Raw genomic sequence first — 15,621 nt, 5'->3', positions numbered from 1 at the left:
TTTTGGCTAGCACTTAAGTTGATCAAACCGTGCTCTAGGTTTAGGTGGATAGACCTGGAGTCTGCTTCTCCTGCTCTGCTCACCCTGACTTTGTTCAAATATGCCTTGACTTCGCCTCACACCCGCCTGCTTCAACCCTTGACTCTGCCTCGCCTTTGCTTATCTCTCCATTGCTTGTGGTGATCATTTACCATAAATTTTACAAGGAAAAGTATTATTAATAAAGTAGTTGTATTCTTTTTGTTTGCTGTCAGTAAGTAGTCATTGGACTTCAGCGCCATCTTAAACTGGATGCCAAATGAAATTCATTTTTCTTACATAAATATGTGAAAACTAATCATTTATAACACAGAAGAATAGTTTTCAGTTTGATGTCTAACCTAATGTTACTGTTGCAAGTCCCATTTCTCTACTGTGTATAACACCCAGAAAATGCATTCTCTGCTATGTTGTTGTGTTTAAACAAAATCACATTTTGTCTTCTGCATTAGTGTGTCAGTGGAAAAGAGCAAATTCTAGATTTCTAACATTCACTTTCCAAAAAAAATTAAATGTTAGTGATTTTTTTTGTATTTTGTTCAAGAAAGTAACACTAATAAACCACTTTTCAAATAAAACCTTGATTACTTTACAGGTATATAGCCCAGTGTGTGATTAAACAAGAATGACAAACAGGGTGCTAATGATCAATGACCTAATAAGTTGTCATTGATTAACTGAAACAAAAACGGGTTTAGAAGGAATCAGACTGGGTTTACACCTACAGCACAGCTCCAACAACGCTGTTTTGGGCTATATCAAAGGTGGTGATGAATCAACATTTAGGAGGGAGATTGAAAATTTGACAGTGATTTAATGATAACCTCTCACTCAATGTGAACATGACCATGGAACTGACTGTAAGTTTCAGGAGGGGGAACCAGAGGTCCATGAACCAATACTAATTAGAGGATCAGAGATGGAGAGGCTGAGTAACTATCTCTGGGTGTCACTACAGATGGCCCCCGTTTTCCGAACGTTCACTTTACGACACCTCGCTGTTGCAAAAGACCTACATTAGTTACCTGTTTTCGCTAACAGAAGGTGTTTTCACTGTTACAAATAAAGGCAGTGCGTGCCCGAGCAGCCAAGCTCCTCCACCGGAACTGCATTCTAGCTACCATTGCTTAAACATGTGCTTTATCTCAATTTATTTTGTGCATCAGTTAGCAAGATGAGCTCTAAGGTATCGGAAAAGCCTAAAAGAGCTCATAAGGGTGTTACACTTAGCGTAAAACTAGACATAATTAAGCGTTTCGATCGTGGTGAACGAAGCAAGGACATTATCCGCGTGTTGAACTTGCCTGCATCCATCATTCGCACCATCTATACGCAGAGAGAAAGAATTTTGAAAGCTGCCGATGTTACTGTTGGTTCTGCTCGTGGCAAAGTGATCTCTCTTGGTCAGCATCCAATTATGGATAAGATGGAAAGTCTATTGCTTGAGTGGATTGATGGGTGTACAAAGCATGGTGTTCCGTTAAGTTTTCTTATACTTAAGGAGAAATCAGTCAGTCTTTTTAATAAGCTGAAACAGAAAACACTGGACGATGGTGATGAAAGTGTTGCGAAAGTGGAATTTAAAGGTAGTCATGGGTGGTTTGATCAGTTTCTGAGGCGAGGGCAGCTTCATAGTTTAAGCAGTGGTCCCCAACCTCCGGGCATCGGACCGATACGTCACCGTGAAGAATGCAGCGGTAGTCGGAACGCACCCAGCACATCTTTAAGAAAAGAGCCGAAATAAACAAGCTATTTAATTAGGTGTCGCCCGGCATGTAAATGTCGGCCCAGATCAGAGGCGATTGCTGATTGCATCAGGTAGTTATTCGTATAAGCAAGTGTTTAATTGTGACGAAACTGCAACTTATTGGAGTCTTCCCGATTCCGGTAAGTGAAACTACACTGTACATACATTATTTCTACTTTATATAGGCTGTGTATTTTTATTTGGTATGATTTGGCAGCTTCATAGCTTAAGGGTTACTGGAGAGAGTGTTTCTGCCAAGAACGCTTCCGCGAGATATTTACTGCGCTAGACAGTGCTGCAGAAAAGTATTTCTACTTTATATAGGCTGTGTACTTATCATAACATTCCTGATTTTACTATATGTTACTGGTATTTTAGGTTTTATGTGTTATTTGGCTAGATTTTGTAGGTTATTTTTTGGGCCTGGGAACGCTCAAAATTTTTTCCCATATTAATAAATGGTAATTGCTTATTCACTTTATGACATTCCGGCTTACCAACCGTTTCATAGGAATGCTCTACCTTCGGATAGTGGGGGAATCCTGTATCTCAGAGGACCTCTCCTGGATCACCATATAAATATATTTGCAAAGAAAGCATGACAGTGCTCTACTTCCTCAGGAGTCTGTGGAGATTCAGCATGTCATTAAAAACCTTGACAAACTGCTATAGGTGTGTGGTGGAAAGTGTGCTGACTGGCCGCAATATAGCCTGGTATGGGAACACCAATACCTTTGAGTGTAAAATCCTACAAAAGGTAGTGTATTCAGCCCAGTACATCATGGGTAAAGCCCTGCGAACCATTGAGCATATCAACATGAACTGTTACCGGAGAAAAGCAGCATCCATCATCAAAGATCCTCACCAATCAGGCCATGCTCTTTTCTCGCTGCTGCCATCAGGTGGAAGGTACAAGACTCTCAGGACTCCACCACTTTCAAGATCAGTTATTACTTCTCAACCATTAGGTTCTTGAACAAAAGGGGATAACAACACTCATTCTACTGGTGGTCTCACGTTAAGCACTTTATCTTGTTATTTCATACTTTTGTTATTTATTGCTATTTATTTATGTTTGCTTTGGAACAGTTTGTTGTTCACTGATTCTGTTTACTGTTACTGTTCTATACATTTGCTGAGTGTGCCCACAGGAAAAAGAATTTCGGGATTGTATGTGGTGACGTTAAGAACTCTGATAATAAGTTTTACTTTGACAACCAAACAAAAAGGTGAAGGTGTGGCAGTTATGACAGTTTGATCTTCATATTATCTTGGACGTGAGTTGAGAGTTAGGGGGCAAAAGTTAGGGGTAAAATGAGGGGGAACTTCTTTACTCAGAGAGTGGTAGCTGTGTGGAATGAGCTTCCAGCAGAAGTGGTAGAGGCAGGTTCGATATTGTCATTTAAAGTAAAATTGGATAGATATATGGACAGGAAAGGAATGGAGGGTTATGGGCTGAATGCAGGTCAGTGGGACTAGGTGCGAGTAAGAGTTCGGCATGGACTAGAAGGGCCGAGATGGCCTGTTTCCGTGTTGTAATTGTTATATGGTTACATATAACAATTGGCATGGCAAGAGTGAGTATAGCAACAAGACTGGAGGTGGTCATCCTACATGAGCAAGGTGTCTCCCAAGCAGAAACTTCATGGGCAGACAGGAGTTTCATGATGTGCTGTTCAAATTCTTCTGAAGAAGCAGAAAGAAATGGGCAAGGTTGAGGACCAGAAATGGAGTGGTCCTTGGGTGCGTCAGCAGACGAGAATTACATCAAACTGACGTCACTTTTAAATTGGAGGAAGTCCACTGCTATCTGCTCTGAGTTCACAGAAATCATTGGAACCCAAGTACATTCCTCGACAGTCTGGAGAAGGTGTGTCAGAAGTGATCTTTATGGAAGAGTTGCTGCCAAAAAGCCATTCCACTGAAGTAGAAACAAAGCCAAGAGACTCACCTATGCAGAAAGCACAAGGACTAGGGTACTGAACAACAGCAGCAAGTGCTCTGGACTGGTGAGTCAAATTGGGAAACCTTAGCTCAAACAGGAGGCAGGTGATGACTTCTCATCATGGAATTCTGAATGATGAGAAGTACAAGCAGATTATCGTCAATCACACAAGCCATCAGGGAAGTGTCTGATCAGTCCCAGGTTAATTTTCCATCAGGACAATCACCCAAAACACATGGCCAAAGTCATAAAGAACTACCTTCAGTGAAAAGAAGAACAAGGAGTTTGGCCACATGGCATAGCCTCCACAGATCCCTGATCTCAACATCATCGAGGCTGTCTGGCGCTACCTGGAGAGACAGAAGCAAGCAAGGGAGTGAAAGTCTGCAGAAGAACTGTGGCAGTTCTCCAAGATGCTTGGAACAACCTATCAGCTAATTTCTTTTTATAAAACTGCACGGCAGTTTATCTTAGAGAATTGATGCAGTTTTTAAAATATTTATTTTTTTCATTGAGCTTGGAATAGGCTCTTCCAGACCTTTGAGCCATAGTATCCTGCAATCCCTGATTTAACCCTAGCCTAATTGTGGGACAACTTACAGTAACCAGTTAACCTACGTCTTTGGATTGTGGGAGGAAACTGGAGCACCCGGGTGAAACTCACGTGGTCACAGGGGGAACGTACAAGCTCCTTACAAGCAGCGGCAGCAGGATTTGAACCTGGGTTGCCTGTTCTGTAAATGTTGTGCTCACCAGTACTCCTCCTGCAAAGGGAGAGAGGAGTGACACTAAATATTGATTTGATTTTTTTTTATACTGTTTACTGCTTTTTATTGAATTTTTTGATAATTTGAAACCTTTTGATTAATTTTGAAAACATTTTTGCTTTACAATTTTTTTAACATGTGTCTTAGACTTTTGCACAGTACTGTACAGGTGGTAGTGATCCTTTGTACATGAAATCCTTGTCACTTAGGATTTAACATTGAGTTTTGAAGATGTTGCCGTAATCTGGTGCATAATTGCATTGTGTTTTATGGAAACTGTAGCTATCCCATTTGCTTGTATTCTGCCCATATCCCTCTGAACCTTTCTTATCCATGTTCCTATCCAAATTTTTAAAAAAATGTTATAATTGTACGTGCTATTGCCACTTGCTCTGGCAAATCACACTGTGTACCCACCACCTTGTGTGTGGAAAATCTTGATGCTCAGATCCCTTTGAAATCTCTACCCTTTGCCCTTAAATCTATGCCCTTTAATTTTAGACTTCCCTACCCAGGTATAAAGACTCACCAGTCCTGACAATATCCTTACAAATTTGCACCCTGTCCATCTTAATTACATACTTTCATTACTGGCATGACCAGATCCACACACAATACTCCTGTGTGGTCTAGCCAATGTCTTGTCTAGCTATAACATTGATACTCTAACTCCTTTAGTCAGTGCCCTGACCAGTGAAGGTAAGTATGCGATACTCCAGTGCCTTGTTGCTTGTGTTGACACTTTCAGGCAATTGTGTACATGTAGCTCTTGGTCTCTTTGGTCAGTGTCATTCCCCAGGACTGCTGTTCACTTTTGTATGTCTTGCATTGATTTAAGTTCAGTACCTCTATAAACAAAATAGTTGCTTCTGTTTGGTTTTCTGTAATCTTGAATCTGGCTATTTGCAGTATTTCCTTCCACTGTCTTTTAACCAAAATATACAACCATGAATTTGCCTGACTTGAGTGCAAGGTCGTGCATTGTTTATTTGTCAGGCTTTCATATTTGTCACATTTCTGACTGTGGCTAAATGAGGAGAAAATCTCAAACTGGAGTTTTAGGAAGAAGGACTGGAGCTTAAAGGCTAAATTGTATCATGAGGGAAAATGTAGTGAAAACATTTTGTTTGCAGTACTGCAACAGCCTTGCTTCAGGTTGCTCTCAATCATTGATGTATCTCGGATGCTGATCCAAAGCCCAGAACTTCTGTGCTTTGGAATTAATCCAGTTTACAGCAAGTGCTATCTGTAACACAGTTTAGTTTGGCATGCATACTTGTGATGCACTTTACTCATATGAGTGACTTCATCTTCCTTTTGGAGGTTTTGGAGCAAGTAAATAATTCCTTTGGCTGTGCCTAAAATTATCTAAGTATATTGACAAAAACAAATCAATATTGGATATATAGAGATTTTGGTTTAGATGTGAATAAGATTTCAGGAAGTTTTGAATATGCAGCAAGAACTCAGTGGCTGAACTGAATTGTATCTGTTCCTGTTATTGTAGCTATTGTGGTAGTGTCTTCACCCTACAAGTATTCTTGAATTCTTTCCATACTGTGAGAGCAAGGACTTGCTGGTTGAGGACAAAGCCTTGTGAGTCTCACCAGGAGCTTCCACACAAATGTTGAAATAAGAAACAGTGAAAGCCTTTGTCTACTGAATCCCTCATTGAGCACATTGAAATACCACTCAACTGACCAAAAGAATAGGTGTTACTTAGGGAAAGGATTTCAGCAAGAAGACAAGATTGGGAAAATAAGGGTGGTGAAGGAGTCTAGGTAGACTGAGGTCTACTAATCCTGTCAACAGTAAGTCTTGAAGTAAACTTTGCCTTAACTCACTGTTCTCTCTACCAATGCTTCTAACTATTTAATCTCTGCTATTTTGTGATATTTAACACTGAACTGAAACAAACTATCAGCATCAAAGACAGAAAACTGTAGATGTTTGAAATGGGAAATAAAAGTAGAAAATGCTGCAAATTCTCAGCAAGTAAGGAAAGATTTGTGGAAAGAAAATGAGTCATTGATTCCAAATGTTAATTCAGTTTCTCTTTTCACATCTATCATTGGGGAGATGTTGGCATCCATTGTGAAGGAAGGAGTACCTGTATATTTAGAAAATTGTAATTTCAGAGAAAGTCAATTTGGTTTCATAAAAAGGAATTGTGTTTGATGAATTTACTGGACAACTTTGAATATGTAACAACTAGATTGCTTAAAGGTGGTCCAATAGATATAGTGTATGTAGTGTACAGTATGTAGTCATTGTCAGATTACCAAACTGGATGTAATGGTGTGCAACATGATTTTTGTAGAATATTCAACTATTTACATCACTAAATTAAATGAAGAGGTGGATTTATTGTAGCCAGATTTGGTGAATGCACAGAGATGAGAAGTCTCACAGGTTGTGAGGAGGATGCAGAGTGTCTGCAAATTGATGTAGATGTTGAAGTTAGCAGGCAAAAAAATTATGTGGATTATAATGGTAATGTGAGTTGATCCATTTTGATATGGAGAATACAAAAGCAGACTATTTAAACAAAGAGATTACATGTGAATATATGTGCTTCTTCCTATGGATGCTGCCTGGCCTGCTGTGTTCCACCAGCATTTTGTGTATGTTGCTTGAACTTCTAGCATTTGCAGATTTCCTCGTGTTTGCATTTATAAATCAAGGTATTCTTGGTATGAAGGTACAACAACAATAATTAGCAAGTCAAATAGAATGTTAGCTTCATTGCAAAATGGGTGGAATATACAAGCAGAGAAAACCTGCTAGCGGTGAGGCATATTCAGTGATTTTGTTTTATTGAGGAAGTAAAGGAGGCTGTAAATGTTGCTCTTCTTATTTTGAAATAAGATACAATGACAGACCTGAAGAAAGCCAGTTGGTTCTTTTCAGCAATATCAGTAAACATGGAGGCTGAAAGAGAAGCTGAGTGGTCAACTGTTTATATGAATCATGTTGGGGGAGAAAGTGATGAGCGTCATGGATTTGAAACTGAAGAGAGATGTAATTTCAAGGCTGTCATGAGGGTGAATGTTAGAGGAGTTGTGTCTAAATGAACTAAAGGAAGGGATAGATATGGCACTGAGAGTTGAACTGGAGACTTCGGACTGATCACAATGATGTCCTTGCTCCCTTAAAACTTCATTAAGGATATCAGAGAAAATAGGGAAAATAGTTTTCAGATTTTTATTAGTGAAATTAATCTGGGATTATATAAAATAGTTAGTCAAGCAATATCTGTGTTGCAATTGCTGTTGAGCCCAGAAAACTAATGTGTCTAGTTGGATGATGTATTGTTGTTGCTGGAACTTAAAATGAGATTTTTTTTTGGAAGGTGGAGACTGGTTTTAAATTCTTCGATTTTACTCGTGGTACGTTTTGTTGTGCAAGGTTCATTGCTACATTTTTTCTGTACTAAGTAGTAGTCCTATATATATGTATGTGGTAATGTGTTAACCTTGTTTGTGCTTAGGATCTGTTGAAGGCTCAGGGAAAATAATTCAGCGTTTTCCACGAAAAGATTGGGATGATGCACCCTTTCCACAAGGAATAGAGTTGGTGAGTATCCTAGCTTTCATTTTACTTTTCATGATTGAAATTAAGGTTTTCTGACAAAATTTTGTGTCAAATATTAATTGGTGAATTTGTTCCTGGCTTTTTTTGAACTGAGTTTTGTAGCTGTTCTGGAATGGAAATAATATTATGGTGAAAGATGCTTGTATTGGGCTTAATTTAACAAAGAAAACTGGGGATAAATGATCTTCAGGTTTTTATGCTTGTTAATAATGATCCCTTGTTTTAATGATTTTGTAGGAGCCAACTGAAGTTAAAATGCTTTATCTGCATTTCAGGCAGTTTTGTACATTAATATATAAATTAGTGAAAACAGTTCTGGAAATATGATTGACGCTGTTAAATCCTGTGACAAGGTTATTAATAAAATGTAACTAATAGACTTGTCTGCAAGAATAATCTTGGTGTCAACCCTTCTAATCACTTGAAATGGATTACACTTCATTAGCTTGGTTTGTAATCCTTTTAGTTTCACAGTAATTATTTCCAGGGATTAAATACACGTCATTATGTTTAGCTATTGGTAAATCCCACTGTGTTTTGTGGGATGTATGGTATACAAATTGTTGCATTTGGTTTTGGAATCGGTCCATCGTCTAACCTTGCAATGGTTCCATTTTTTTTATGGCTGACTTTGCACTGGCGACCCATTCTTTCTGATAACATTTTACAATATTGTGATAGCAGGCGAACACTTTTTTTGTGAATAAATTAGCATGTCAGATAGATGAAAGATATTTTGATAACTGCAGAGACATCCAAAGATCTTCCTGGTAGGGAACATATTGTTAAAGATGATGCAACTGAGAATGAAACCTAAATACTTTCTGGATTAGCAGTAAATAATAAGTAGTTATTTCTCTGGACTGTAGTAAAGCTTAAACTCATTCGAGCTTCTCTTAACAGTTGAATTCAATTGTTTATTAATACTTTGATACCTTTTGATACTTTCCGGTGTTTCCAGTGTTGTTTCTTACTGTGTTACTATCACAGGATGTTGCATATTTCTCTTTGAGTATGCATTTTGTTTATTCAGTAGAAATATCACAGAACTTAGCTGCTTATAATAACTGTATCCTTCTGGCTGAAGAGGGCACTGAACTAACATCAAATAAAAACTGAAACCAGGAGGCTAACAAGGAAGCAATATGTCTGGGAGTACAGTGGCCAATCTTACATTTTCTGGATGGGGTTGCCCTTTGAATCAAGTATTTTTGTGTTGTAATACAGACGTGTGTAGCTGTAAACTGTACAAGCTGGCAATTCCATGTATTTTTAATTTAACTAAGATTGATCCTGATACGATTTTGTGCATATTTATAGGTACAGGTCGACCTTCACTAATCCAACTACCTGTAATCCGGTTCCTTCGATAATCCGGCACTGATTATGCTTAATCTGATCCTTCTGTAATTCGGCATTTTCACTAATCCGGCACTCCTCAGGTCCAATGGTAAACACGAGGTGGTGCCGGATTAGTGAAGGTCGACCTGTACTACCTTTGGAAAAAGTATACAATATTGTACCTTAATGTGTAGCATTCTTTCACTAACATGGAAACCAATTTAAGTGGTGAAATGTCTTTTGTTCATTTAATAGCAGATGTTCTCATAACTATTATGAATGGAAAGTTTGTCCCTGAGAACTATTTTAGGTATCACTACTTGTAATTATTCAAGAATCAGCATTACTATTGCTGTAAATAGAAAAATGTTAAGCATGCTATTCTCATTCTGATAATATTAAGCAAATTTATTCTTTCATGGATATCACGATATCCAAGTTTCACCAGAACAGACGCATGATCTGAAGCTGATGCTTTTAATCATTGGATGGGGTGGGTAGGTAGAGGATTTTGACTTTGCTGTCTACATGTAGCTTCAAGCAGGAGTCTAATTCTAGCATTCCTTCCTTTTTTGAGCACCAATTCAATATAATTGCTAAGTACTTAAAACAGTTCCTCTGTCCTCAGACAAGATATCCTTGTTCCATTACTTTTTCACTCCTGACACCCTAAAGTGCAACTGTAAAACATTCTTCATGTTTCAACTATGCATAATCTGAAATGATATTTTCTACTGTTTCAATCTTTACACTTAAGTTGGATATCTAAATTTGATGAACTTGCATATATCATTGTCTTCACTTAAGTTAACACATATGAAGAAATTTAGCCTGATTGTATACATGTTGTAGTTAGATATAGTTGCATAACAAACAAGACTGGTTTTTCCCAGGGCTGAAATGGCTAACATGAGAGAGGGCCCAGTTTAAAGGTGCTTGGAAGTAGGTACAGAGGGGATGTCAGGGGTAAGTTTTTTTATGCAAAGAGTGGTGAGTGTGCGGAATGGGCTGCTGGCGTTGATGGTGGAGGTGGAAATGATATGGTCTTTTAAGAGGCTTCTGGATAGGTACATGGAGCTCAGAAAAATAAGGGTTGTGGGTAATCCTAGGTAATTTCTAAAGTAGGTACATGTTCGGCACAGCATTGTGGGCTGAAGGGCCTGTATTGTGCTGTAGATTTTCTATGTTTCTAAAAGAAAAATGTGCACATGAAGTTGGAAATTTGGCTTTGAATCTCAGTAGCAAGATCTAGTTAAGCAACTCTCCATGGTTTATAGACTTCTGAACTAATGTGCAAAGAAATATGCTTTGTTTATACCAGTGACAGCATTGCTAGATTGGGCACAATATATTATTTATATATAAATATTTTCTACCGTAATTTTCTGGCCTTGTGTATACAATGCATCATTATTGTTTTTATACTTGTACAAAAAGTACTCAAATAATGTAAGAGGCATGCAGGCATTTCTGTGTTTCTTATTTTTAGAACCTATAAACACCATGCCAGTCAATTTTGCTTGATTTCCTTTTGGGGCTGATATTGTGCACTGGTCTGTTCAACTGTGCCCATGCCTTGGTCTTCAACACATAGCATAATTTGTCTTTGCCTAGTGTGTATATGCGGTTTGGGTCAGTTGGGTTATGTATTCTTATAAAACCATGGCAACTGACTTACTGCTTTATTGTCAAGGATTACTTACTTATGTGAAAGGTAGATATTTCAGATATAATTACTAAGTTTTTAATGTTTCAGAGGCATCTAAATATGCAAAACAGAAGAATGCATAAGTGCTAGATTTCCATGAACTTGCCACCTGAAAGTGGGTGAAGCAGCATTTGGGGTGAGAACATTGGCTCTGTTTCTCAGGAGTATACAGACCTCAGCACAAACTCCTGCATTACTACATGCACACTTGTGCTTTACTGTATCTATGGCAAAGTTTATAGATCCCCATGAGCCACGTCAGAATCCATACAACTGGAGTGGAATCAATTCTTACTTGATCCTGTGGGAATGTGTTAGAGTGAAGAATGCCATTGTGTAGATGTGCTAGAATGTAAAAACGTATGATCAAGTTGCATGTATCCCATTTTTTAAAAAAGCAATGATATCAAGACAACTTCAAGTCTGGGATTTAATTAATAAAGAGTTTTGAAGGAAGTGCATAATAATTTTCTAAATTACAATAAAATGGTGCTAATTTGCTACATGGGACTTTGCTGACCTGGCTGTTGTTCTGGTCTGTTTGATGTTACTGTATTAATGTTCAAATACAATTTCAATTCAGTTTTTTGGTTGGTACTCAGAATAATACATTTTCTAGATGATTCGATAAACTTAAGAGTTCAGGAAATGACATTTGGGTAAGTTTTAAGGGGAGCGTAGGGGAAATAAACCAAGTAAGTCTCAAAGGAGTGTGGGAAATGGAACAAGGTGACTCTTGCAGTCCAGGATTATTTCAGGTATTTTTTTTAATATAGAATCATCTTCAGAGGACAAATTGAAGTTCATTGTGGGTGTTTTAAAAATATATTTTATTTTATAAGATTTTATCTTGTTTTATAACCCAACAAATTGTAAAAATGCTGCGTGAATTGAGTTTTTTAAGCTATTGGATCTGACTATTGAATTCTTAGATTAGACTGTTTAATTGATATTTTCTTTGTAGTTTAACAATTATTTTAAGTGATTTTTATACATGTGTAACATTTTTAATTTGCCTCTAGTGGTTATATGGAGTATAATTCTGGAAAACACTTTGTTTTGTTCTGCATTACTTGAGTAAATGCTTTCTCATTGATTAACATAGTACGACAGTATTGAATAAGCACTTTCTAATTGTTTAATTGTCTGTAGATTTGAATGGAATTTTCTTTATCGTTTGGTATATTTTTTTAAAAAAGCTGTTCTATGCTAGGGGCTATCTTTAATCTTGGCTTTCTCTTTGCTAATAGACCACTATCAGTGTCTGTTCAACTTTCTTGTGTTCTGTCAACTCTTAGTAAAATGGTCATGGCACAACAAGTTCTGTGCCTCTTTCCTAACTTCTAAAAGGACCTTGGATCAAAAACATCAGAATCTAATAAGTGGCATAGTTGATGAAGATTTCAAAGTCACTTGAAATAATCGAAGACCAAGAGGGAATTTTCAGCACCAAAACAAAAGGGATAAGAATTTCCCTGTTCCTCTGTCTGAGAGTAAGTGTTCTTTCTTCAAATATCAGATGGGAATTGCGAGTGAGGAGCTGCTACGTTGCTATTTTAAAAACAGATCTGTAAAAAAGAAATGCAACCCAGTAGAGCCAAGTGAAAACTAATGGAGTGTGGATTGTGTGCACAAGCTGGTAGAGTGCCAATTAAGTGTAGCACAGATACAAAGATGATAAATTCACTTGAGCCAGTAGAATGCACGAGAAAGCTTAAACATATATGCACTCCAGCAGAGAATGGCGGCGGGGGGGGGGGGGGGAGGTAGTTGGTGGAAGTGGGGGTGGAATGAATTAAACTTGGGTTGCAGGACAACCTATTAAAATTTCAGCTGCAAATTATTAATATTTTGAGATCATGGTCAAGGTCATAAAATATATTTGAGTAAAACATTTCAGTTTAATGAGACAATCTGGGAAAAATGCATTATTAATGTTGAATCTAATGAAACATGGCTGCTAGATGATATTATGAAAGTATGGGATAAGCTCCAGAAAATGCCTGCTACTGGTTTAGAGTTAAGACTGTGGTTGGTTTGATCTAATGTGTGAGCAACTGAAAGAGTTAACAGGACTCTAAAGGTGACATTCTGTACTGCACCAGCATCAAGAATTCCTGATACATGTAAACTATTTGTCCTGTATGTTAACAAAAAACACATGATGGTAGTCTTAACTCAAGAACATGGAGATAACAGTGGTTATTGTTAGTTATTACTCCGCCAAAGGTCTGTACACTAATGGCTCCTCAATGATTGAGCGAGGAATTACAATGGTTGTGTCAGGAACTGAAGTGCTGGCAGCAGGAAGCATGGCTCCTGGTACCCTTGTGCAACTGGTAGAACTGAAAGCTTTAACTGAAGGAAGCAGAAGGAAGATCAGCTAATATCTACCCTGATTCTTGATATGCTTCTGAAATTGTTCACGATTCTGGAAAGCTATCGACAGAGGATTTCTGTAGTAAAACAGATCAAGGATGGCCAACTAGTACAAGAACTTCAGTGTCATGCTGTCAAAAGTTGCTGTATTAAAATGTAAAAGTTACTCTAGAATGACTCCAATTGAAAACCATAGAAATGCAGTTGTGAATAAAATTGCAATAAGGGCAGCACAGGAAGGAGTGAAAGAAATAAAATGACTACTAATAGCATGTGCAGTTAACCCGACATCTAGAAATATGGAAACAAAGTTGAACTCTGTATCATAGATGGACATGCAAGTTATTAGAGAGATGTAAGCTCAATACCCGCCGCAGGAAAAGTAGTTCTGGACGAAGAATGGTAGGAAGTTAAACAGCGAAAGAGTATGGAGATATGGCAATCGTCATAGACTGGTAGCCCCAACCACGTTGCTTTCTTATCTGACACAGCAAATACACACTCTAGGACACATTGGAGTGCAAAAGGTGGTCAACAGATTCTTCCAATGGTGATGGAATCCAAAGTTCAGCAACAAGCATGGCAAACTTTTGAAAAATGCATGACATGCCAGAAAACAAATCCTGGAACATGAAAAGCTGCCACAATTAAGTGTGCCTGCCCAACCTGGTCCATCTTTACACTTACAAATGGACTACATTTCTTTACCAAACTGTCAAGGATACTCAGATCTACTGGTAAGTTTTCAAGATGGGTGGACGCTTTTCCAGCAAGTAAAGCCACTGCTGCACGCAGCAAACCTTTGTTTGAGGACTATATTGCTTGGTAGGGATTGCCATGTCACATTGACTCTGACCAAGGAACACATTTTACTGGGAGTATTTGTCAGGAATTATGTTGATTGTTGAACATTGGACTTTTCATTGCCCACGTCACCCAGAATCAGAATCAGGTTTTATTATCACCGGCATGTGATGTGAAATTTGTTAACTTAGTTCAATGCAATGCATAATCTAGAAGAGAAAAAAATAAAAATAATAATAAATAAACAAGTAAATCAGTGACAGTATATGTATATTGAATAGATTAAAACAATTTTGTGATAGTCTTAAAGCATGGAAGTTGCTTCATGCAGTGATGCTTCTCTTGATTGGTTTCTCCATTTTCAGCAGCAGTCAGTATACTGAGATTAGCATGATTGAGAACATTGACTGCTAACTACAGATGAGCTGTGCACCAATCTTTGTTAATATACTCACAGATTTCACCTCAGGATTTCTTTGAAAGGTATCCTGGTGCCTGAGAACAACATGGTAACCTGCCTTAATGACTGTTATCTAGTAGCAGTTACATCCACTGTGATGAAGTACTTTGAGAGGGTGGTGATGAAAAATTCATCTCCTGCCTGAGAAGTAACTTGATTCCACTCTAATTTGCCTACTGGAGCAACAGGTCCACAGCAGATGCCATTTCATTGGCTCTTCACTCAACCGTGGAACATCTGGACAGCAAAGATGCATACATCGGAATGCTCTTTATTGGCTACAGCTCAGCATCCCCTCAATACTAATCAACAAGCTCCAAGATCTTGGGCTCAATACCTCCTTGTACAATTGGATCCTCTATTTCCTCACTTGTAGACTCCAGTCAGTTTGGATTGGCAACATTATCTCCTTCATGATTTCCATCAGCACAGGTGCACCAGTAGGCTGGGTGCTAAGCCCACTGCTGTACTCGCTTTACACTTATTACTGTGTGGCTAAGCACAGCTCCAATGCCATTTTCAAGTTTGCTGATGACACCGCTGTTGTAGGCCGAATCAAAGGTGGTGATGAAATGGCACAGAGGAGGGAGATTGAGTACCTGGCTGAGTGGTGCTGTAACAACAACCTCTTACTCAGTGTCAGCATAACCAAGGAGCTGATTATTGACTTCAGGAGAAGAAAACCAGACATCCATGAGCCAGTCCTTATCAGAGGTGGAGAGGGTCAGCAGCTTATTTTGGAGGACCTGTCCTGGGCTCAGCACCTAATTGCAATGATGGCGAAACCACACCAGTGCCTCGATTTTCGGGTAAAGCCCTCCCCACCATTGAGCACAT

General features: G+C 38.4%; 1 protein-coding gene across 3 annotated transcripts in view; it reads left to right on the top strand.

Annotated features, from left to right (window-relative positions):
* The window catches only part of sbf2 (SET binding factor 2), a 572,061-nt gene that overhangs the window by 85,117 nt on the left and 471,323 nt on the right, over positions 1 to 15,621 (top strand). For all 3 annotated transcript variants that reach the window (XM_072272620.1, XM_072272618.1, XM_072272617.1), the window contains exon 2: positions 7,989 to 8,074. In XM_072272620.1, coding sequence (XP_072128721.1) covers positions 7,989 to 8,074 — 86 coding nt within the window. The remainder of the gene's footprint in view (positions 1 to 7,988; positions 8,075 to 15,621) is intronic.

The sequence above is a fragment of the Mobula birostris genome, chromosome 11 (assembly GCF_030028105.1).
Source record: "Mobula birostris isolate sMobBir1 chromosome 11, sMobBir1.hap1, whole genome shotgun sequence".
Taxonomy (NCBI): Eukaryota; Metazoa; Chordata; class Chondrichthyes; order Myliobatiformes; family Myliobatidae; genus Mobula; species Mobula birostris.
The sequence above is the reverse complement of the archived record's forward strand: the minus strand, read 5'-3'. Positions and strand labels throughout refer to the sequence as shown.